The 24,166-nt window shown below is 42.8% G+C and overlaps 1 protein-coding gene across 5 annotated transcripts in view; it reads left to right on the plus strand.

Moving 5' to 3' along the window:
• The window catches only part of SIPA1L1 (signal induced proliferation associated 1 like 1), a 370,713-nt gene that overhangs the window by 234,994 nt on the left and 111,553 nt on the right, over window positions 1-24,166 (plus strand). For all 5 annotated transcript variants that reach the window (XM_068254095.1, XM_068254094.1, XM_068254096.1 and 2 more), the window contains one exon: window positions 6,223-6,397. In XM_068254095.1, the coding sequence (XP_068110196.1) occupies window positions 6,223-6,397 (175 nt within the window). The remainder of the gene's footprint in view (window positions 1-6,222; window positions 6,398-24,166) is intronic.

Consider the following 24,166-nt stretch of genomic DNA (forward strand, 5'->3'; position numbering starts at 1 on the left):
TGGTCATCTGATTGCTGCTATAACGAATCTGCCCTCTGAAGAGTCAGTCATACTACTGCATTGTTTTATGATTTGCTTATAAATTGTTGGTTTGCTAGCTAGGTTGTAAATAACCGTTTCTTCCTTCTAGGATTAGCTAGTACCAGATTTCCTGTGCGAAATCGATAACTTTCGTTTCTCGGTTGTAAATACAATTCGAGATTGCATAGGGACCCAGTAACCTTTCTTTAGCGTCACATTGCTCACAGTCTTTAAGCCGTCGGAAGTGACTATTCCCCGAACGGTGACTGGAGCATGTTGAATGTGATTGGGCTGGCTACCGTATTATGATAGCGGGAGTCTCTTTCCTCCCTACTGAACGGACAGAGTGGTGGCAGTGTATTTACCCGATTTCCAGTGCAAAATCGATAGTTTTAGTTTACCATTTGTATATACAATCAGAATTGTACATGTATGGGCATCTCCAACCAATCTTAACCGTTTACTACGCACACAATGAATTTGCCTCCAGCAGTCTCTAGTGCATAAGACCTGCATGGCAACAGTGGCCTAGTAATACGGGATTGGTGGATGTTTGTCCCATTACATATTGTCGGCAGCTGTGCGACCAATCTTTACGATCAGTCTGTTCACCATACTTCCTGTGTATGCTAACGAGAGCAGATTAGACGGGATTGACACGCTCTGTCGCTTTTTCTTTCTACCCTCTGACGATCCAGCAATCGGTCTTCATTGTCCGTCTGCGCCCGTACTTCCTGCGTACGCTAACGGGAGCAGATCTCGACGGGATCGCGGGGCTGGATTGTCACAGCTAGGTCCATTGACAATAGTCAAGAGAAAAACTAAAAATGACTGCTTTTGCCTGGTTTCTGAGCTTTGTCCATTCATGGTCCTTCATCAATCTCACTTAGGGGACCTTGCTGCAAGAGAGCCAGGCCTAGTCAGCATGAGTTGAACAGGTTCCAACACTGGCATATTCAAAAGCGTTTTTTTTTTTGTCTATACATAAGTTAAATCATGATACAATAATGAAAGCAGCAAAACAATAAATTGACAAGCAAAACCCTCTAAAACTAAGTTTAGAGTTAAAACTCAATTTTTCACAAATACAGTTTGTTCTGTGTAGTTTATTCTTTTTCATTTTAGGTTTAGACTCAGAAGTTGACTAAGTGCCCTCCAATTAGTGTAGTACAAGTATAGCGTGCACCTTCCTTGATTACCATTCAGAGCCAATGACAGATTGCTGGTCTGAAAGAAGAAAAATGTCTGCCGTTTTCCAGGTTCCTATCAAAATAACTTAACAGCAGAACCTGAAAAGGTTCACTTTGGCTACGGTTTCTTTGTGTAATTGGAATCTTAGTCTGTTTATGGATCTGTGCTAGTCTCAAATTGCCTCTACTCTGACCACATAACCTAATCACAAAGCAATTAAGGAAACATAGGAAGAAAAGATGCAATATAAGGATTGCCAGAAGATTTAAAGCAAACCTAAAGTGAAAATAAAGCGAAGAGATAAACAATTATATCTATAGTCCTAATCCAAAATAGGACTTTCCCAAAATCCCAGAGACTCTAACAAAAAAAAAAACAACAAAAAAACCCCTCGGGAATACTTCGGGATGGGGAAGTCTTAGGGTCCCAATGAGGCTTTCCTGTCCCCCGTAGCTCCAGCGCTGGCTCCCCCGAAACCTTCTCGACAAGCGGCGCATTTTTTACCTTCTGCAATCATGCGCAGTAGCAGCTCTTTGTTTGGGCTAAGGCAGCAATAGCCGAGCCTGATCGTATCCGCTCTACTGCGCAGGCGCAAGTCCTTTGAGTTAGTATACGAGGGTGGATTGTTTTCAGCTCCCAAGAAAAGTCACAAAATCACCTTATGTATGGCCACTGTGCCAAGGTAGAGATTTCAGGAAAGGCTCATGGCAACTATACGCTTAAAGGACTTCCGATGCGAGAGCGATTAAACAGATTTTACTCACCTGGGGCTTCTTCCAGCTCCTAGGAGCAGTCTCCGTCCCTTGACGTAGCCCCAGTCCTCCGCGTTGTCCCGCTGGCCGCCTGTAAAGATCGTGACCCTGCCTATGGGTTGGCTTTTCTGCGCCAGTAGTTGTGCACAGGCACAGTACGCGCCAGTTGATGTGGATGCAGGGGCATGAATGCCTGCGCAAGCACAGAAAAGCTGACTCACCAGCGTGGACACAATCTTTATGGGCGGCCCGCAGGACAACACGGAGGAGACTGCTGCTAAGAGCTGGAAGAAGCCCCAGTCGAGTAAAATCTGTTTACTTATTCTCACAGTCCTTTAACGAGGTTCAGAGAGTAAGGCTTCACTAAAGAGTAATTAGAACTTTGTTGTTTTTGTAAATTTTGGAATGTCCTAGCTAGCTGTTAATTGAAATATAAAAAATGTTTGATAACCTTAACTTTCAGATAGACTTGAGCAACTCAGACCTATGTTCACGGCCATTTTTTCATTTAGTTTAAACAGAAGTGGAATATCACTTTAAAGTAAGTGTGCTAGATTGCGTTGCAAATCTTTTTGCATGAAAGGAATGAAACGTGTGCAGTGTACCACGCCAAGGACCCTGCTTTATACACAGCTTGTTTTTGTGCGCGGGCCAGTTGAACAGGCTGGAGTGGAAGATTGGAGTGGGCTGTTTCCCAGTTTCCATGAACTGTCCTCCTCTCTCAGCATTCTGTAAGTAATGAGAGTTTTAGGAAACATTGGCACCCCTTTGGTGTCTTTATTACTTTGCATAGACTTGGATCCCCCTAGCTGATTAAAATGGGTAAAGAAGGTCAGTTCACCTAACTGCACTATTATGGCTTCCTATCCAGTCCAGAATCAGATTCAAGATACTGTGTCTGACCTACAAATCTGACCACAAAACCTGTCCAACCTACATTTACGATCATACTCAGAGGTACACACCTAGCCGCTCACTGTGCTCTTCCAATGAACTTTGGCTAACCGCCCCCCGCATCACCCAGTCCCATGCACGCCTCCAGGACTTCTCAAGAGCTGCTCCAACACTATGGAACTCCCTACCTCCACCCTTTAGGGCAGCCCCCTCCTTCAACATCCTCAAGAAATCCCTCAAAACTCACCTTTTCACTCTGGCCTACTACCCCTCACAAGTGCTCTAAACCCACAGCTGAACTCTGGTCCCCTACCGTTCGTGTCCTTACCTCTCCCTCTAGATTGTAAGCCTTTGGGCAGGGTCCTCCTCCTTTTGTGTCCTACCTGATCATGCACCTCCATTACTGTGAACCCATGCTATGCATCTGAGTGAACCTAACTTGCCTAACCCTCCTGGCGGTATAAAAAAATCTGCCAGGAGGGAGCGCAGCAGTTTTTTTTAAAAAAAAAAAATTTCCCCTATATCATGTAGCGAGCCCAGGGCTCAGCGGCATCCCCCCGCCCTCTTCGATCGCCTTCGGCGATCTCCGATCAGGAAATCCCGCCATGGCGACGGGGCGGGATGACGTCACCGACGTCGGGGCGTCATTGGGAGTCCCGGGCCACCCCTCGGCGCTGCCTGGCACTGATTGGCCAGGCAGCGCACGGGGTCTGGGGGGGGGGGCTGTGCGGCGCGACGGATAGCGGCGATCGTGCGCGGGGCGGCGGCGATCAGTGTGCTGGCGCAGCTAGCAAAGTGCTAGCTGCGTCCAGCAAAAAAAAAATTAAACAAATCGGCCCAGCAGGGCCTGAGCGGCACCCTCCGGCGGCTTACCCCGAACTACGTTCGGGGTTACCGCCAAGGAGGCTAATCTCCATGCTCCCCTTCAGTGACTGACTAAGCATTACCTTGTACTCATACTGTGCTGTGTGATCTGGTTTTCTTGTATTCCTGTATTGTCATATTGCTGTATGTCACCCCTAAATATTGTCTGTAACCTAAATTAATGTTCAGTGCTGCGTAATATGTTGGCGCTTTATAAATACAATAAAATAAATAAATAATTATGTACATAAAATATTTATTTTTCTAAGGAATAACACCTTCTTAGCCAAAGAAAAGTTTTGCTACCAACCCCCCCCCCCCCTTCGTACTGGACCCTGATCCTTAGCTCTTTAGCTGTACTGTGTCAAGAAAATACATCTCTATAGTCATCTGCATGTGTTATCTAATACCATTCTCGTTACACCTTTTCACCTGTGAGGGATAAATCCTTACAATAGGTTTATGCATCAGTAACCTGTGAATAGAGCTTTAACAGCAAACAATAAGTGGGGTGGAAGGATGCAGGATTTTAAAGTGCTGGATGTTTTATAAACCTTGCAGACTATGGCCTCATACGCATGGGCCAGTGTTCTCTCTTCCCAGCAAATGACTAAACTGTCTCATGCTGGGAATAGACGGGTCGACCGGCGGCTCGATTAGCAGCCGGATCGACCCCAGCTGCGTCCCCGCTCGTCCGCGCGTATTGATTGCCGCTCGTCCCCGCCGGCGCTTCCTAATCAGCTGCTCGATTCCCTGCCATTGTCTGCCGGCGGGGATCGAGCGGGCGGGAGTCGAGCGGCTTGATCGGGCCAGCTGAATATTATCAGCTGGCCGGATCAGCTGGTCGATATACGGTACAGAAACTTACCGTGTATCCCCAGCATAAGAACACATGGAAAGACAATGCTAACTTGCCAGCATCTGAGAGTCACGCATAAACCGATTGACCGATCGGGTGTTAAGCTGTTGGCTATGCAGGCAAATCAGTTGATTGTGCTGTGTGTATATGTGAGGCATTGATCAACCTACGTGAACAGGAAGTTGCTTGGAAACAAAGACTGGGTTAAACAGCCATTGTTCTCATGTATATGTTAATATGCCATTCCTGTCTAATCAGGATATCGATCTGAAGGAATGATAGACTGCTAGACTGCATTGAGATCTGACCACATGTTCTATGTCTACGTTTGACTGAGCTTTATTGAATACTCATATAATCTTTAAAAAAATAAAGAATTATCCCGGCACTGGGCTAGTGCCAACTAGTTCCTCAATGCCTCATTACTTTGACCCCTTACAGCATTTTTTTGTAGTACTGCTTTCCACAGAATAAGTCCATGACAACCTAGATAGCACTAAGAAGCATTGCATATAAAAGAAGTCTTTTGAGCATGAGCTGCAGGGATACAACTGGTGGCACTGGGAAGATAGTGTCACCCTCTTAGCTACAGAAAAGTGCAGCAGTAGAGTAGGGATGATTACAATACAGTGTTGGTGGGCTAGTCCGCATTAGCGTAGTGACATTTTTCTCCTCAGTAGGAATGGTTAATGTGATGAAAATAATTTTGAGTTGATGAAGGGTTAAGTAAATTTATGCAGCTTGAAAATGGACCAGTGCAATTTTACCTCAGCAGGATTTGATTGGTTCATGCTCAAACTGCATAAATATAGACAAGACAAATAACATTTATATCGCGCTTTTCTCCTGGCGGACTTAAAGCGCCAGAGCTGCAGCCACTAGGACGTGCTCTATAGGCAGTAGCAGTGTTAGGTAGACTTGCCTATAAATATACATGCAAAATTTGCAGAATGCTGCATCAACTCGAAATGATTTGCATCTCATTGCCCATCCCTAATCCCCATGTATATTTAGATGTGCTTGAAACCAAGCAGTGGCACTTTTAAGCCATGACAAATAATAATTAGCATTTCCTTCGTAAACCTGTTCCTTCTACATTTGAGGGAATGCACAAAGGTAGAAAAAACCTGTGTTAAACTGTTAATATACTTCAGGTATTCTATATTGAAATGTTACATTTTGTATATAGTGCACTATAGTCTTCAACTGTCATGAGCGCAAAATTGTATGATAAATTGGGGGTTTGATCAGTAATCCCTTTTCTTCTTCCTATGCCCTTACTGCCTTTTCTTTGTACGGCATCTCTACATACAGATAGCATTTTATAGAAGCTGAAGTCACCTTTGACATCAGGAGTTCATTATATTGCTGCGACGTCTGCTGAGACACAATCTCCTTGGCGGATTTGTGCAGCATTCAGCGGTATGACCTTGTGTTAGATGCTCTGATTTGCTCCTGATAGCAGATATATTGCAGTTCTTTTACCATAGGGCCTTCTTGTCTTAACGGTGCAGGATTTTGACTCAAAATCATATTGTTTGTCTCCATTTTTATAGAGCTGGCTATGTAAATGAATAAAGCAGACTACGTGTGGGATTTTCATTGCCGTTGTGTCCTCCTAACAGCTCTTTCCTGTTACAGCTAAGCTACCAGCTGAAGGTTGGCATCATGTACTGCAAAGCGGGTCAGAGCACAGAGGAAGAAATGTACAATAATGAGTCCGCGGGACCAGCCTTCGAAGAATTCCTTCAGCTCTTGGGAGAAAGGGTGCGACTCAAAGGATTTGAAAAGTACAGAGCTCAGCTGGATACCAAAAGTAAGAAAAATAGACTCTCTACCCTCCGCAAGAATAACATTGTTCACTGCAACCTGTTATTTTTCTGCCTCGCGTTCTGCAGATTGTTCATAAATTCCCTTTTTAAATTTATTTTTAGTAGCGAGTTCATTTTGGATGCATTTTTTGTGTTTCTAAAATGTAAAGGAAAGCTAGCTTCAAATTCTGGTCCACTAGTTTTTAAGCCAAGTATAGGAGTTCAGATCGGTTAAGTCTGATGGTAAAAATCCAAAATGCATACAAGAATCCACTTGGCTTGGTAGGTAGCCAGTAAAGACTGAGGAAGTGGGGTTTCGTACCAGGAAACGCATAAGACATTCTAATTGAAGTTTGAAGTTATATTACTAACAACCTGGGCCTCACATTTAAAGAGACTCTGTAACAAAAATGTCAGCCTTATTTCTTCTATCCTATAAGTTCCTATACCTGTTCTAATGTGGTCTGTCTTAAAGAGACTCTGTAACATCAAAAACATCCCCTGGGGGGTACTCACCTCGGGTGGGGGAAGCCTCGGAATCCTAATGAGGCTTCCCACGCAGTCCTCTGTCCCACGGGGGTCTTGCTGCAGCCCTCCGAACAGCTAGCGAAAGACCCGACTGTCAGTTCAATATTTACCTTTGCTGGCTCCAGCGGGGGCGCGGTGGCTGCTTTCGGCTCTGAAGTAGACGGAAATACCCGATCTCAGTCAGGTCCGCTCTACTGCGCAGGCGCCGGAAACTTGCGCCTGCGCAGTAGAGCAGACCCGACGACGATCGGGTATTTCCGCCTACTTCGGAGCCGACAGCCGTCAGAGCGCCTGCGCAGGAGCCGGGAAGGTAAATAATGACGTCATCTTGTACGGAGGGCCGCAGCGAGACCCCTGAGGGACGGAGGACGGCGTGGGAAGCCTCATTAGGATCCTGAGGCTTCCCCCACCCGAGGTGAGTACCCCCCAGGGGACGTTTTGACGTTACAGATTCTCTTTAAGGAGCCCATACACTTACACGATTTCCCGCCGATATACAGCAGATTCGATCACTGTGATTGAATCTGCTGTAAAATCGTTGCGCAAACGCTGACCGACCGATCGATTTCCGTGGGGGTGCCGCGCGGCAGCTCCACAGATTGTGAATCGGTTTCATAGTGAAATCGATTCAAAATCTGTTTGCAGCCAATAGGTCCCTCTTTGATCAGATTTGATCACAGAGGGATCTATATGCTGGTCGATGTGGTGGCAATCAACCAGTGTATGGCAGCCTTTCCTAGTTGCACAGTGGCTGTATTATCTCTGTTATATAATCTAATCTTCTTTCCTTTGTCAGCTTTGTTGGCTCAGGCAGGAATGTGCTGCTCTGCTGTGATAGGAAAAGCTATACACACCCTCTCCATACCCCCTCCAGGCTCAGTATGAGTCACAGACTGAGCTTCTCTCAGCCTATCACATGCTGGTTAGCAGCCATGTTTTTTGTTTGTAAACACTGCCTAAAACTGGCAATTACAAGCCAGTATTACAGCAGGGAGTGGCAGAAACAGCAAAGAGGGGCCCAGGAGAACATAATGAATAGAATGGTATGCTTTTTATTGGAATAATTTTAGAGTACAGATTCTCTTTAACCGTAGATTTAGTCACCAATTGATGCCTTAAGAACCAGTATGCAAGGGTCACCTGTACACAAGTTAGATTCACGTGCAAGATGGCTCAACCCAGTTGCCTTAGCCAACAACAGTCTGTGTGAGGCTTAAAGGAAACCAGAGCTGACATTAATTAAAAGCTTAATACATACCTGGGGCTTCCTCCAGCCCCATGCGCACGGGTCGCTCCCACGCCGTTGTCCTCAGTCTTCTCCCTCTTTGGTGCCAGGTCCTGTAACTTCAGCCAGTCGCGGCCAGTCTGCTCAAAACAAGTGCGCACTCTACGTATCTATCCGGCGGCTGCTTGATAGATGCGTAGGGGGCGCACTTATTTTGCACAGACTGGCCGCGACTGGCTGAAGTTACAGGACCTGGCACCAAAGAGGGAGAAGACTAAAGGCGGCGTGGGAGCGATCCGTGCGCATGGGGCTGGAGGAAGCCCTAGGTATGTATTAAACTTTTAACTGTCGGCTCTGGCACACTTTAATCTCAAGTCTAGTGTATTGCTATTTATAGTCTGGTTTTGGATTTTTCTTTTTATTTCCTGTCTTTTGTGACATTGCTTCCTTACAGTGCATTTTTACCATGGACTGAGGCAGTAATAAAATCCTGACAGGGGTTACTAACCTTTTGTTGCACTATTTAAACCCACAAAATAAAGGTTGGAGGAGTTGGGCTTTAATTTCTTGTTCCTGCTGATAACCTTATCTTGTGATTATGTAAAGTTCAGATTCTATGGAAAATTAGTGGACCTTCTTTTTTCTTACTGTTGCAGTGTTTCCTGTATACTGCAGAGTTCCCCAACCCTGTCCTCAAGGCCCACCAACAGTACATGTCTTGCAGGAAACCACAAACATCCACAGGTGGGGTAATTAGTGTCTCAGCAGAGCTGATTAACTACCTCTATGGATTTCCACAAAACATGCACTGTTGGTGGGCCTTGAGGACAGGGTTGGGGAACACTGCAGTGTATAGCATGTTGTGAGTTGTCAACTCTGAAAGTGTGTATCACATCTACAGGGCCAACAGGAATGATTGCTGAGTGTGTTGTCACACCAGTATCCTCCTACCTGGTATTCCAACAAGACATGCCTCTGCACTCCATCATAAATGCTGCAGCTAGACTGATTTATTCTCCTCACCACTTTTCATCTACTTTTCCTTCTTGCTGACTGTTTACCTCAGAATCCGATTCAGAATTGCGTGTTTTGCCTTTAATGCAAACCTGACATGAAATGAAAAAAAAAATATATGCCTGCTTATTCTGTGTCATTAGACACTTGGGAGCTCCTTAGTTAACCATGCTTCTCCTTTATGCTGCCGAAGTATCCTCCACTCTGTCCACTCCATGCGCCCTCTTTAGGTGTTTGCCCACATGGCTGTGTGTAACAGCCACCACCGGGAGCTTACTGATGCTGCTTTCCGAACGCCGCATGCACAGGATTATTCAAGCCGCTGCTGCTCTGCACAGCTGTTCGGAAACTCGATCCACTAGGCAGTGTGGAGTGGGGACAGCACATGCTCTCCCTGGTCCAACTGGAATTAGTTGGAGCTGTAAGCAGTTACTATAGCGACATCATGGAGGGGAGGCCAGCAACAATTAGGGGCTACCAAGTGTCTGTTGACATAAAGAATACGTTTTTACATTTTTGTTTAGCCTCAGGTACACTTTATGGCAGAGAAAGTGTCATTTACAGCCCCGGATTTTTAGCCCTTACACTGATGAAGAAAAAAAAAGAAACACAGGCTTAGTCCTGTGTAGGAGTGGGACCCTGCAGGGCCCCTCATGTTAAATATCACTTCACGTACCCTTTAAGTTTTATTTTTTTAAGCCTCTGATTTAAACAAAAATAGCTAATCTGTGGTTTAATGTTTGTGTCAATAAGACACCTCCCCCCATTTGTTATGTAAGTTGTAATTCACAGTGTCTGTTATATAATCATTTGTAAAGTATTGCACTATATTGTCACTTTATAAAAATATGATCAACAGCAATCGGGTCCTCTGTTTCCTCTGAACTATTAAAGAAACAGGAAAAAAAATCGCAGTTTTAATTGTTTTTATTTGCACGCCAAGCATACAATTTTCTTTCTTATTTATGAAAGAAGAGAAGGGAACAATCTCTTGTTTTCCATCCTGCAGTAATGTTTACCACCACTTGACTCATTTGAACAGGAAACCCGAGCCCACCCATCTGCCTGCTCACTGTAGACCACCATCAAAAAGAATTGTTTGATTCATTGTTCCAGAAAGTATTCCCTGGCAAGTAGCTCTGTCGATTCAGCGCATTGGAAACTTGAAATGATTGCTGGGCTGGTTTTTGCAGCAAGCTTTAGGCATGGTTCAGATCACATTTGGAACAGTTCAGTGTTGAGCAACCATGTTTTCATTTGCCTTTTCTGGCAACGAAACGCAGCAGCTGTAATATCTAGACACATTGTAAAGCAGTAAGACACACAAAGCAAGCCTGCGTTTATTCACTGCCGAGACAAGCTCTTGCGATCTAGGTTCTGTGGCTGCATGGCGTGATTTATCGCATGTTAATTACAAACCGGGCATTTATACGGCTTTTTTGTGTTTCATAATTATTATATTATTCTGAGTTACTAAGATCACAAGTAAATGCAACATTTATTCACAATGGAAGTGTTTGTAGAGGAAGTTCAGCCAAACAGCGGAGAGGCATAAAGGCGATCAGTTCTATCTGCCAAAGTATTTTTTTTAAGTAAAGGTTCATACACATGGGGGCAAAGATCATCCGACTGGAACAGATGGGTGAGACTAGGGGTCAACAGACGGGTGAGACTAGGGGTGTCAAACTCAATCATGTAAGGGGCCAAAATCTAAAACATAAGTTGCGGTCAAAATTTTTTTTATCAGGATTAAACATTTATTGAACTGTCTCAAATAGAGTGGTGTAACTATTAGTAGTATATAGTCTTGTCACTTAACTGTTCCTCTGTGGGCCTCACAATCTAATCCCTATGATAGTCCTATGTCTATGTATGTATTGTGTTGTATACATATTGTAGTCTAGGGCCAATTTAGGGGAAGCCAATTAACTTATCTGTATGTTTTTGGGATGTGGGAGGAAACCGGAGTACCCGGAGGAAACCCACGCAGACACAGGGAGAACATACAGTGGAGCAGTTTAATATTTACCTGCTCCAGTCCTGCTTTGGTTCTCCTCTGATCTTCCTAACAGCTACATGCGCTATGCTGCATACCTCTCGCTCCTGAGGCATGTCACGTGGGTGGGAGAAGGTTGTGTGGGAGTGACTTCCATGAAGAAAAGAGGCACAACGCATCACTGGAGCAGGTAAATATTACACTGCTCTGCTGCGCTACTCTGTGGGTAGATTGTGTGTGTGTGTGTGTGTGTGTGTGTGTGTGTGTTTTACCAGCCACATGGGGGATAGAGAGGTTTGGATCCTTGGAGTGGGCTCCATGCTAATCTGTGTTTGGGTTGGGGGGCCTTGTGTTTGACATCTATAGGTTAGACGAATGATCTAGTATGTTTCAAATGACAAAATCACATTGGCAGATAGTTCATAGTCAGGAGTGTGTACAGAGCTATTAACAATTATTAAAAGATGTCTGCAAAGTCTATGGCACCTCATCGTTTAACGATCCAATCCTTTACTGTATCGTCCATCAGTCTTTTAAAAAACGTTATTCACATCACAATGCTTGAATATCTTGAAAGATGATTCGTGGAACTGTTTATCGGTCATTTCACAAGATCTTTTAGTGGGTCACATAGCTTTACTATATTGCAGCCATTTCACACTTTGTAGTTTGAATGGGTGACACCACTGTTCATTGTCTGACCATACTTGGTGGTTTCTCACTAGGCTGTGATTGAGAATGATGTTACTGCTGTGGCTTTGTATGTGCTCAGCCCTTTATCTAAGCTCACACTTCAGCACTTTTATGGACTTGGGGCCATGGTCCATGATTTTCAAAAATAGGTCCTCTAAATAAGTATGCATTTGTGAATCCATGCAGAGAGCTTTGCAATCACTGCAGTACTTCATGAATAATTTGAAATGTTATCTTTAAGTGTACCTGGGTTGAAATGGGACATGATAAACCTGTGCATGTACAGTGCCAAGCATACAAATAAGTAGGCTGTTTGAGTGCGAGGTGTACAAAAAGGATCAATAGATATATTTTAGCTCTGGGACACCTGAAAGACTGTATCCTTGAGCATAGACAATGCCGTCAATCGACATTTTTAATTTTTTAAACATAAAATGAAAGTGGGGCACGGTATCTTTAAAAAATAAAGGAAAAAGTTTCTAGGAGTAGCAGAATAAAGTCAATTATTCATCTCATCAGTTTATTTTTCAGGGTAACTTTTAGGACACCATTTAAAGTGCTGTACGCGCAGCTAGCACTTTGCTAGCCGCGCGTACAGCTTGATCGCCGCCGCTCTGTGGCGATCGCCCGCACGCAGCGGCGGAAGAGGGCCCCCGCCAGAGCCCTGCTCCAGGCAGCGCTATGGGCTGGATCGAAGACGTCTGACGGTCAGGACGTCGGCTGACGTCCATGACGTCATTCCGATCGTCGCCATGGCGACAGGAGAAGCCAAACGGGAGCGCGTTATATACGCTGTACAGTGGTAGAGGGGGAAAAAGCACAGAAAGTCCGGGAGCCCAATCTGGTGCAATATCGTTATTAGATTGGAGTAAGTAGAAAGTTGAAAATATACTCACAAAATTGGGTTGCTGGAGGAGGCAACCACTCGTAATCGCGGGTGGGAAAAAACCGTTCCCACTCGGCCTTTTTTTTGGTTCCCAGACGGTCGCTGCTCCGAAAAAAGATTTGTACCAGTCGAAGTCCTCGACTGAAATCACCCTTAGAATATAAGGGACTACAGCAGATTCAAATCGGGTAGGAGGCGCCCGGTCAGGGTAGGGTTTTTGTGGGTCGTTGTACTATTTGTTAGTATATATCATTTGCGTATTCAATTCAAATAACTTAAGCATATAAAATATAAAAATAACTTGTCCTACCTTCTTGGCGCCTGGATGCTTTGGTTACCAAAGACTACAGGCACTTTTTTATTGACCTGTGGAAGAGGCTGCGGGCCGCGAAACGCGTTGTCAAGTGCATAATAAATTTGATCTATTTAATCTGAAACTTTACTCATTAATATGTCCCACCACACACCACCAAGGTAGGACAAGTTATTTTTATATTTTATATGCTTAAGTTATTTGAATTGAATACGCAAATGATAAATACTAACAAATAGTACAACAACCCTACCCTGACCGGGCGCCTCCTACCCGAATTGAATCTGCGTTATATACGCGTTCCCCTGTTTGCTATTGATGCCGGAGACGATCGAACTAGAGGGACACATGCGCCCTCTAGTGGAGTTTCATGTAGCTACCACTCTGGTAGCTTTACATGAAACATAAAAAAAAAAATAAAAAAAATTTGGATTTCTGCAATTTTTGCTGAAAAAATAAACCGCCAGGAAGGTTAATGTTGTCTGCTAACCATTTCTTCATCACTTTTGCTGTGTGTTTTGGGTCATTGTCATGCTGAAATGTCCACTGTTGCCCCAGGCCAAGTTTCTCTGTAGACTGCATGATATTATCGTTGAGAATCCTCATGTATTGCTCTTTTTTCATGGTGCCGTTTATTGTGATTAGATTCCATGGTCCATTGGCTGAAAAACACCCCAAGGCATTAGGTTTCACCACCATTTTTGACATTGGGGATGGTGTTCTTTGGGTTGAAGGCTTATCCTTTTTATGTCAAATGAAGGAAACATCATTGTGACCAAACAGTTTTTTTTTTTGTTTCATCGGACCATACCCCAGAAGATCAGAAGTCGTCTTCTTTGTCTAGATGAGCTTTTGTATGCCTTACTTGGAGCCGTGACGTCCTACTTGGTCTGCATTCGTGGAACCCAGCAGTGTGCAGTGTCTGTTGCATTGTCTGCCTTGAGACATTGCCACCAGTAGAACCTAGATTCACTGGATTGGCCTTGGTGGTGATCCTTGGATTCTTTTGCACCTCTCTTACTAACCTCCTGGCCAGCATAGGTGTCACTTTTTTGGCTTCCGACCGCATCCTCTGAGACTTTGCACAGTGCGGAACATCTTGTTTTTAATAATACTTTGCACTGTAGCCACTGGAACTTGAAAACATTTAGAAAGGGCCTTGTAGTCCTTACCTGATTTGTGAGCAGCCACAATGCGCAGCCGCAGGTCCTCACTGAGCTCCTTTGTCTTAGCCATACTGTCAACAAGTCAACTGCAGAGAGCTGCTTTTTTTCACCTATTGAGTTGATTAAAACAGCTGTTCCCAATTAATCAGGGTAATTAGGATGATTTAAAACAGTTTGGACTATTTGGAATGGTATAGAACTTTGGATTTTCCCACAGACCGTGACAGTTTGTGTAGGGTATGAATAATTTTGGACTGGACACTTTTTACTCAAATGTAAATAAAAGCTGAGAATTTTTTTTCTACAATAATGCCTCTTGTACATCGTCTTATCTTTTGGGAGACACCTCTGTCATTTCCCATTAAAAAATTTGCCAGGGGTATGATTATGGGCAGCACTGTACAAAGACGCTCTACCTGAGCTTAGGCTTTTAAGTAACCCTTTTTTCTAGAGACTTATGCCAACCTTGATTTCTGTCCAAAAATCATCTTTGTTGGCAATTGTTTTATCTTTCTTATGGCTCTCCTGATTTGCATATGTTAAAAAAAAATATAAGATATACTAAGAAAGTGATATAGCTTAAAAACTTGTGTAAGGCTCCCTGCACACGGCAAATCCGATTTGTGATTCCGATATTCCCTGGATGCTATCTAAAGAAAAACGCAGAAAAACCGCAGCATGCTGTACCAATTAAAAATCGGAAATCAGAATTGTATTTAAAATTCGAACTCTGAATCACTTTTAGTGTGCAAGAGGCCTTACAGCTTAAATGACTAGCATTTTTATAGTTACATAGTTATTTTGGCTGAAAAAAGACATACGTCCATCGAGTTCAACCAGTACAAAGTACAACTCCAGCCCGTCCCCCACATACCCCTGTTGATCCAGAGGAAGGCGAAAAAAACCCCACCAGGCATGGTCCAATTAGCCCCAAATGGGAAAAATTCCTTCCTGACTCCAGATGGCAATCAGATAAAATCCCTGGATCAACATCATTAGGCATAACCTAGTAATTGTAGCCATGGATGTCTTTCAACGCAAGGAAAGCATCTAAGCCCCCTTTAAATGCAGGTATAGAGTTTGCCATAACGACTTCCTGTGGCAATGCATTCCACATCTTAACCACTCTTACTGTAAAGAACCCTTTCCTAAATAAATGGCTAAAACGTTTTTCCTCCATGCGCAGCTCATGTCCTCTAGTCCTTTGAGAAGGCCTAGGGACAAAAAGCTCATCCGCCAAGCTATTATATTGCCCTCTAATGTATTTATACATGTTAATTAGATCTCCTCTAAGGCGTCTTTTCTCTAGACTAAATAAACCCAGTTTATCTAACCTTTCTTGGTAAGCGAGACCTTCCATCCCACGTATCAATTTTGTAGCTCGTCTCTGCACCTGCTCTAAAACTGCAATATCTTTTTTGTAATGTGGTGCCCAGAACTGAATTCCATATTCCAGATGTGGCCTTACTAGAGAGTTAACCAGGGGCAATATTATGCTAGCATCTCGAGTTTTTATTTCCCTTTTAATGCATCCCAAAATTTTGTTCGCTTTAGCTGCAGCGGCTTGGCATTGAGTACGATTATTTAACTTGTTGTCGATGAGTACTCCTAAGTCCTTCTCCAAGTTTGATGTTCCCAACTGTATCCCATTTATTTTGTATGGTGCTAGACCATTGCTACGACCAAAATGCATGACTTTACATTTGTCAACATTGAATTTCATCTGCCATGTATGTGCCCATATAGCCATCCTATCCAGATCCTGTTGCAATATGACACTATCTTCCTGAGAGTTGATGATTCTGCACAATTTTGTATCATCTGCAAAAATAGCAACATTGCTCACTACTGCATCTACTAGGTCATTAATAAATAAATTGAAGAGCACTGGACCCAGTACAGACCCCTGTGGGACCCCACTGCTAACAGTCTCCCATTTTGAGTACGATCCATTGACCACAACTCTTTGTTTTCTGTCCATTAGCCAGTTCCCTATCCATACACACAAACTCTTCCCCAGTCCTTGCATCCTCAACTTTTGCACCAGACTTCTGTGGGGAACAGTGTCGAAGGCCTTTGCAAAGTCCAAGTATATCACATCTACAGCATTCCCAATATCCATATTAGCATTCACTACCTCATAAAAGCTGAGCATGTTAGTCAAACAGGACCTGTCTTTAGTAAACCCATGTTGATGCTGAGAAATAAGATTTTCTACTATGAAGTCATGTATAGTATCTCTTAGTAACCCCTCAAATAGTTTGCATACAACTGATGTTAAGCTTACAGGTCTATAATTTCCTGGATCAGATTTTTTGCCCTTCTTAAATAATGGGGAAACGTGGGCTGTACGCCAATCCACTGGGACTCTGCTAGTTGCAAGAGAGTCACAAAAGATAAGATAAAGGGGCTTAGCTATAACTGAACTTAATTCTCTTAGGACCCGAGGATGCATGCCATCCGGGCCAGGTGCCTTGTCTATTTTTAATTTATTTAGTCTTGCCTTTACTTCTTCCTGCGTTAAGTATTTAATATTACAGTTAGAAGATTGAGACTCTTCTGCCTCTGTAATTTGCAACAGTGCTGTTTCCTTTGTGAAGACAGAAGCAAAGAAAGCATTTAATAACTCTGCCTTACCTTGGTCGTCCACCATTGAGTTCCCACCCTCATCCTTTAGGATTCCTATACAGTCAACCTTTCTTTTTTTAGAGTTGATGTACTTGTAAAACTTTTTTGGGTTAGATTTGATATCCCTAGCGATTTGATTTTCAGCTTCGATCTTTGCCAGCCTAATTTCTTTTTTACAATTTTTATTGCACTCCTTATAATTGCTTAGTGCAGCCTCAGTCCCCTCCTGTTTTAGAAAAAGCTCAGTTGCGTGATGGGTGAACTTTAAGAAAACACCAGTGGATCCTGGCTCTATAATTCTATTACAATAATTTGAAAAAGGAAAGTCTTAAAAGGACTGTTGCTGTTTTTTTTTCTATTCCTGGAGCAGCCAGCTGAAAACTGTGGAAACTCCACTATACTGTAGTATGGTCAGATCTGTAGCAGTCGTTCAGCCTTTGTGCTATCTAACTCCTCATCCAGTCCCATTCTGTTTGCTCCCTTTGCATGCAGAGACAAGACAGTTGCTCTGAGTGTTCAGTGCTGTCTTAAGAGCCTGCTTGTCTCTGCACACAGCAAAGCAAGCAGCATGATTCATTAGAAAGGAGATAATGATTAGCAATATTGCAGAGAGGCAGCGGAGCTGCAGATCCAACTAGGTCAGATTTCAGCACAGTTTTCATCTGGCTGAACTAGGAATCTGAAGACTTTTACAGGGGTTAAAAACCAGCAAAGGTATGTTTTGAAAATACTTGTTTTTCAAGGAGGAGTAGTGGATACTTAGACACTCTACAGGTTGCCTTTTAAGTGCCATGCCATGTAACACTTGCCAGTACTATTTGTAATTTAATAATGGTAAAAGTTGCTTTTCCACTGTAGTTTGAAGCCAGCCATGTTTTTTTTTAAATGTCACTCCTGTTGTTCTACAGAACATCTCCCAAACCTTTCCTTTCCCAGGAATGATCTATCTGTTTATTTTCACACCCTGGACTGCTCAAAACTTTTGCATTGAACTTCCAAACTCTTGTGGCATTACCTATTTGGAAGACGTTGCAACAGTTTTGCTATAATATAGAGGTAATTTGGAGAGAGTGTTGCTTTTGTTTTTTCAAAAAATGTGAAGATTAATTAGAAAACTTTCGGGGACCGAATCTTAAAACTACTCTTGACTTTTCACTCAACCTGGGTGCACACTACAAGGACACAGAGGCTCGTGATTGTATGCAGAATGTGCCTCTGTGTCCTGATGTCACAAACCAACCTCAGGGTTTTCTTTAACCTGATAAATACATTTTCACAGTAACTTCTGGCAAGACATTTTGTTCAAACCAATTTATTTGACACCCGAGAAGCCGAAACCCCACCCTCAAAGCAACACTAATACTATTGTAATCCTAACTTGTCCTGATCTTCCTGACCCCTGGAAATAGTGTTGCCGATCACCATCAGCAGCCCTGATAATTGCATTCTCTGGCACAGTGCCAAGAGCTTCTGGCACTAAGAACAACCGTCTTGCTTGCTAATTATATTCCCTCCTTGTTTGGGAAATCCTTTACTGGCTCTTGTTCTTAAACTATATAATGCTGTTTTATAAGTCACAGCGCTTTCCTCTCTGGCATCTTTTGGAAAGTTAACGGAAATCGGAGTTCCAAAAACGTTTTGCGGCACATATAGCTTTCAGAAAATGACCTTCAATTACCTATATTAAAAATACAGCCAATAGAGACTGTTAAATCATTCATAAACTGGTGTGAATGATGCCCCATCCTTTTCTAGGCCAGGAGTTGGGAAACAAAAGTACCGCTTTAAAGTATAACTTTATACTCCAGTTTATTTTGGCTTACAGATTTATATGGGTAAATAAATCATGAAATTGTTAGAATTAAACATGCTTGTCACACTCCGGAGCTCCTGCTCAGAAGAAGCTAAAAACTACTTCAAAGAACTGTTCTGACACAGAAAAGATTGGTTAAAAATGGGTGTCTGCATGCTGTTTACCGTTTCAAATTAGCAGATTCTTCTCTCTCTCTCTCTCTCTCTCTCTAGAGAGAGAGAGAGAGAGAGAGAGAGAGAGAGAGAGAGAGAGAGAGAGAGAGAGAGAGAGAGAGAGAGAGAAAAGCATAAACTCTAAAATAATACATCTTGATCTTGAGGTTCCAAACACATTCCACCTAGGTCAGCAAATGAAATCTGAAAAACAAATTTTCATTCAACTAAAAAAGAAACCAAATGTTTTATTTCTAATTTCATAATACAACTAAAAGGACAAAAACAATCTTTGATATACTGTCTTTATGTATCGGGGACAATGCTTACATAATTATGTGCTTAGAGCATGTGACCAGATCCCAGCTTACTGTAAGCTTGAGAAATGCTCCCAACTCAATACTTAATGATCTTAATATCATATAGCTTCTGCTGGTCATGACTGTACATAAAGCTTACCACTTATTACTGAGGTATAAATCTCCCATAGTGCAGTATCATATGTTGATAACTGGAAATGGGCCTTGCATAGCCATTAGGCCAAATCCGTATTGAGTGTATTGAATAAAAAGGGGCATTCAAGCTTTCAAAGTGGTTTGTCTGCTAAAACCCATCTGTGCCCTTTTTAAGCTATCGAACATGAATATAATCCATGTTTTTGAGTCCTACAGATTCATATAAATATCACAAAAAAATATTGTTGGAAATATGCAAAAATTAACTTAATACAGCAGTAGGAGTTTGTTTAGCATGGTGCAGAATAGTTCACATAATTGAGCATGTTCTGCAGGGAGGTCTGTTAACATGTCTGCAGTACAGATAACTAGTTTGGGGCTTCCATTAGGCAGATAGTATGAACAAACCTCTTCATACTCTAATTGTAATAACAAATATAAGAAGAATTTTCAGTCTGTCTGAGTTTACGGTATGCATGCTTGTTCAGCGTCTATGGCTAAAAGTATTACAGGCACAGGACCGTCAGGACAGTCGGGCAATATGCATTATTTAAAATAAATAAAATAAAAAATGGTAGCCTTCCTATCCCTCTCATTTCAGGTTTTTTTTTTTGTTTTTTTTTTTAAAGTGGAATTGTCGGCCATAAAATCAAATTCCATTTACCCACTGCTCTGTGTTTATTATGTAATCTGCATCCTGACCCTGCATTGCATTTCCTTCAACCCTGATGTGACAGACCCAACTCCAACTATAAACACCTGCTTAGCTGAACTACAGCAATGGATGAATGACAACTGGCTGAGACCCCTCCCCCCAGAAGATCCGCCAGAATTAGTTCATGTTTTCATTACATCCTGACTAGACTTTTGTAATTCTCTCTACACTGGGCTTCCAAAAATGGACTTGTATCCCCTACAGCTGATACAGAATACTGCTGCCATACTGTTAACCAACCAACCCCCTCACTGCTGCATAACACCAGTCCTGCACTCGCTTCACTGACTACCTATAAAATGAAGGATCCTATTCAAGTTCGGCCTACTGACATTTAAATCACTACATAATCTGGGCCCTGGATTCATGAAAGAAATGTTGCAGCTGCACAGCAATCCCTGCAATCTCAGATCCACAGGTTAAAATCTAGTCATACCCAGAGTCCACCTGGAAACTTTTGGTCCCAGAGCCTTTTGTCATGCCACTTTGTTATGGAACGCCTTACCTCAGCAGATCAGGACAGTTCAGGACGTGTTTAAATCCAGACTGAAAACCCACCTGTTTAGTTTGGCATAATACTTCATCCTACAACTTTTTACGGAGTCTGAGAGAGCTGAAGTGCGTTGAGTCCTATGGGAGCAAAGCGCTATAGAAATGTTATTGCAAGCATTCCAATAAAATCATACATGTTTTTGCTGTAATGTATCTTATCGAAATCAGCCTGGCTCCATTATGGTACATTGCGTGGAGAGGAAAGCTTTTTATCTCCCCTCCCACATTCCTGCACTTTACTGATTGGCTGAGTGCAGTTCAGTGTGGCATGAGGCTGAGAAGGGCTTACCTCTCTGCAGAAGCTGTTGAAATACAATCTATGCTGTGCTCACATGTCTTTACAAAGAAAGCTAGAAGTGCGCTTTCTACAGAGTTCAGTGGGGAGGAGGGCTGGCAATGAATACACAATTTTAGGTAGAGGAGAAAAAAAGTAAGGGAATTAAATCGAGATTGGCTTCAGTCAGAGGCAGTAAAGATGGCAAATGCCTGGAAGTTTTCTTTTTATTTACTATATAAAATTCACTGAAATCAAAATGTGGACAGTACAATACATGTTATATACAGTAAGTAGATCAAATATTTATCTACTTAAATACTGTTTTTTTTTTTTTTTCTTTGGGTAAAATGGCTGTCTCTGCTGCTTTAACACCCCATATAGTTGATTCTCTTGCAGCGTCCTACAGTCTTTTCATGCTATGAAACGTATCGGTTGATGCCATAGATTTGTGGGAGCTTTTTCACATGTCAATTACGCTGAATAGGGAAGTGCAAAGAAATGCAGCATGCTGCGAGTTCTTAACCTCCATGGCATAATGATTATTTCCAGATTTAGGGTCTAAAAGCCATGTAATTTCTTCACAAGCTTTTAGACCCCAAAAACAAGAATAAAAAAAAAAAACATACCCCAGAGAGATCTGCAGCAGCTCCTGCATACAACTCACTCAGGCTCGGGATTACCGCTCTGTGCTGCGGAATTCCGAGATTACCGCTAAGGAGGTTAAATGACACTGGAAAAACAAGCACACCCTATTGAATGGTGTGAAAAGTATAATGAAATTCTATGGAAAATACCACGTGCTTATAAAAATACACAGAGGGGTTTATATTCTCGCTGTTGTCCAGTAGAATGAATAGGGTGTAAAAACCTGATTATCCTATACAACAGCACTAATAATATTCTTAGAATTGGAGAGGCTTTTTGATGCAGTAGTGAACAAGTCCCCTATTCTCTATGCATTTCATATTTGCTGCAGTGCAGGAAACCAGACCTTTCTTGAATTGCCAGTGTTTGCTTGTCATAAGCCATATCCATATTGGATAGAAAGCCAAATAATTTACCAGTGTACTAGGAGAACACGAACACAGGGATAACTTAATAACTCTGTGCAGGCAGTGGTGTCCTGACCAAAAGTCAAACCTGATATCCATTCATATCTTGCCTCTGTTTAATCACCTTCAGATGTTAGTGGCAATCTCATGAGTACCACTTGGGTCTGTTTTTGCTCAATTTATCAAGGACAACTACTTTGAATCACAAACTGTGATGAATCACAGTGCCCTTGTTAATTCATTGCTACGGGTGACTCAGAAGCTGTACATAGTGTATGTGATTCTGTACCTGCTTGCCACTGTTAGTAACAGAACTACATCAGCAGCAGCAGCATTGTTTAGTTCCATAAAAGATAAATCTGCCACACAAAACCCAAGGAGTGGCATGAATGGTCCATCAAATCGCATGACTCATATATTTGTCTATAGAAAAAATTAGCCTTGGAACTAGTAATATTTTTTTTATAAGAATTGAAAGGGAGATGTAGAAGTATGCATAGCTATTTGTTTACCTTTCTTCAAATGGGATTTTGACAAGCTGGCATTTTAATTGAAGAGGTTTAACTGTTTCATTGTTGACTTGACCACCCCCAGAGTTCAACTAAAAACCTTTAGAGTTAGAGCTTTCTGTCATGCTGCCCCTACCCTGTGGAATGCCTTGCCAAACCTGTAGTAAAGCTATTTTAATGTAGTAAATAGCTTGGTGGTTTTCTCTGCGGACAGAGGAGGCGGGACTCAGGCGCCGGAAGGCGGGTGATGCCAGGACTTCGGGACAGCATCGCGGGACAAGGCTTCTCGGGTAAATATAACTTTTTTCTTTTTCTTGCAGGCTGCCGGATTTTTGTATTTAGTATGGAGGTCCTCTTTAAGGCTCCTTTATCTAGAGCAGTTGATAGGCAGCGAGAAGCCTCTCAAACTCTTACAACTGCTTGCTGCTGCCTGGCAACTGGTTGCTTCTGCCTGGCAACTGGTTGCTTCTGCCTGGTAACTGCTCACTGTTGCCTGGTAACTGCTCGCCACTGCTTGGTAACTGCTTGCTGAGCACACAGTTCAACTGCCCGTGAAAATGAGCCCTAAATATCCTAGTTACAACATTCTATAATTGACTGACCCTGCACTACTACTCCACCAAAGTATTCCAGGAACCGTACATCAGACAAATATGACATATAAAAAATTCATGGCTACCTAAATGCAGACGGTGATGGCTAGTTCATTTATTGGCTGCTCAACAAAATTACAGTTAAAAGCCGTGTGGACACTCTCATACAGGGGACCAGTTAACCACTCCCCATGAGTATAAATGTACTCATATAAATCTTTAACCACTGCTGCCAATTCTATGCCTGACCGGCTTCACCTCCTGGCGTCCTCAGGGGCTCAGCCTTTTTCTGTGCTGAAGGATGGGCCTATGCAATTTTTCCTTATTTGAGTGTACTATTTGATCACATATTTGGGGTACATACAGGGGTGTAACTAGACATCACTGGGCCCCCCTGCGAAACTTTGGATGGGGCCCCCGCAAAGCTTTGGATGCCCCCACCCCACCTCCCTTGCTTTCTGCACAGGAAAACTGAGGACCAATGTGGTTTCCCCATGCAGATAAAAACACTTAGACTTAAAGGAAACGTCAGGCAATCTATGCTACCCCCAGATCTACTTACCCGGGGCTTCCTCCACCCCCTTGCAGCCGACAAGTCCCTCGTTGCAGCTTTGCTCCCAGTACATACATACATACACACATTATTTTACTACATGAGAGCACAAGCTAAATGGAGGAACAACAATGACATGCTGAACATCAGATATAGTATTTACTGTAACTTTGGCAAAACATTCAGAATGTCACTGATTGAAACTGTCATTACTGGATCTTGGACTCTGTATGAGATAACAAGTTCTCAATGAGGCAGGGACAGTCAGACATAAATCTTACCCACTCCATTGTGTTGTTAATGTAATCAGACACCATAAGCCTGTGTGTGATAAGAATCTAGGAATCTCTTTGGAGTGATTGCTAAGGGACAGCCTACAACTTTTTTTTTAAAAATGTGACTCCTTTGTTTGTAAGGTTGTACATTAAGTCATCAGAACTTTGCAGCAGTGAGAGACAGATGGTTATTACGAACCCTAGGGAGCAGGGACAGTGTACAAATTCCACAGTGTGTAGGATTCCTTATCTGTGTGGTGGACACATGCAGTCAATACAACAATGGTGCGAGAACAGAATACGTTTTTTCTCTCCATGCCCTTAGATGTCAGTCTCTCAAACTCCCCCCCCCCCCCCCCCCCCCAGGGCCCCCTGTGGC

Source organism: Hyperolius riggenbachi, chromosome 9 (assembly GCF_040937935.1).
Source record: "Hyperolius riggenbachi isolate aHypRig1 chromosome 9, aHypRig1.pri, whole genome shotgun sequence".
NCBI classification, from domain to species: Eukaryota; Metazoa; Chordata; class Amphibia; order Anura; family Hyperoliidae; genus Hyperolius; species Hyperolius riggenbachi.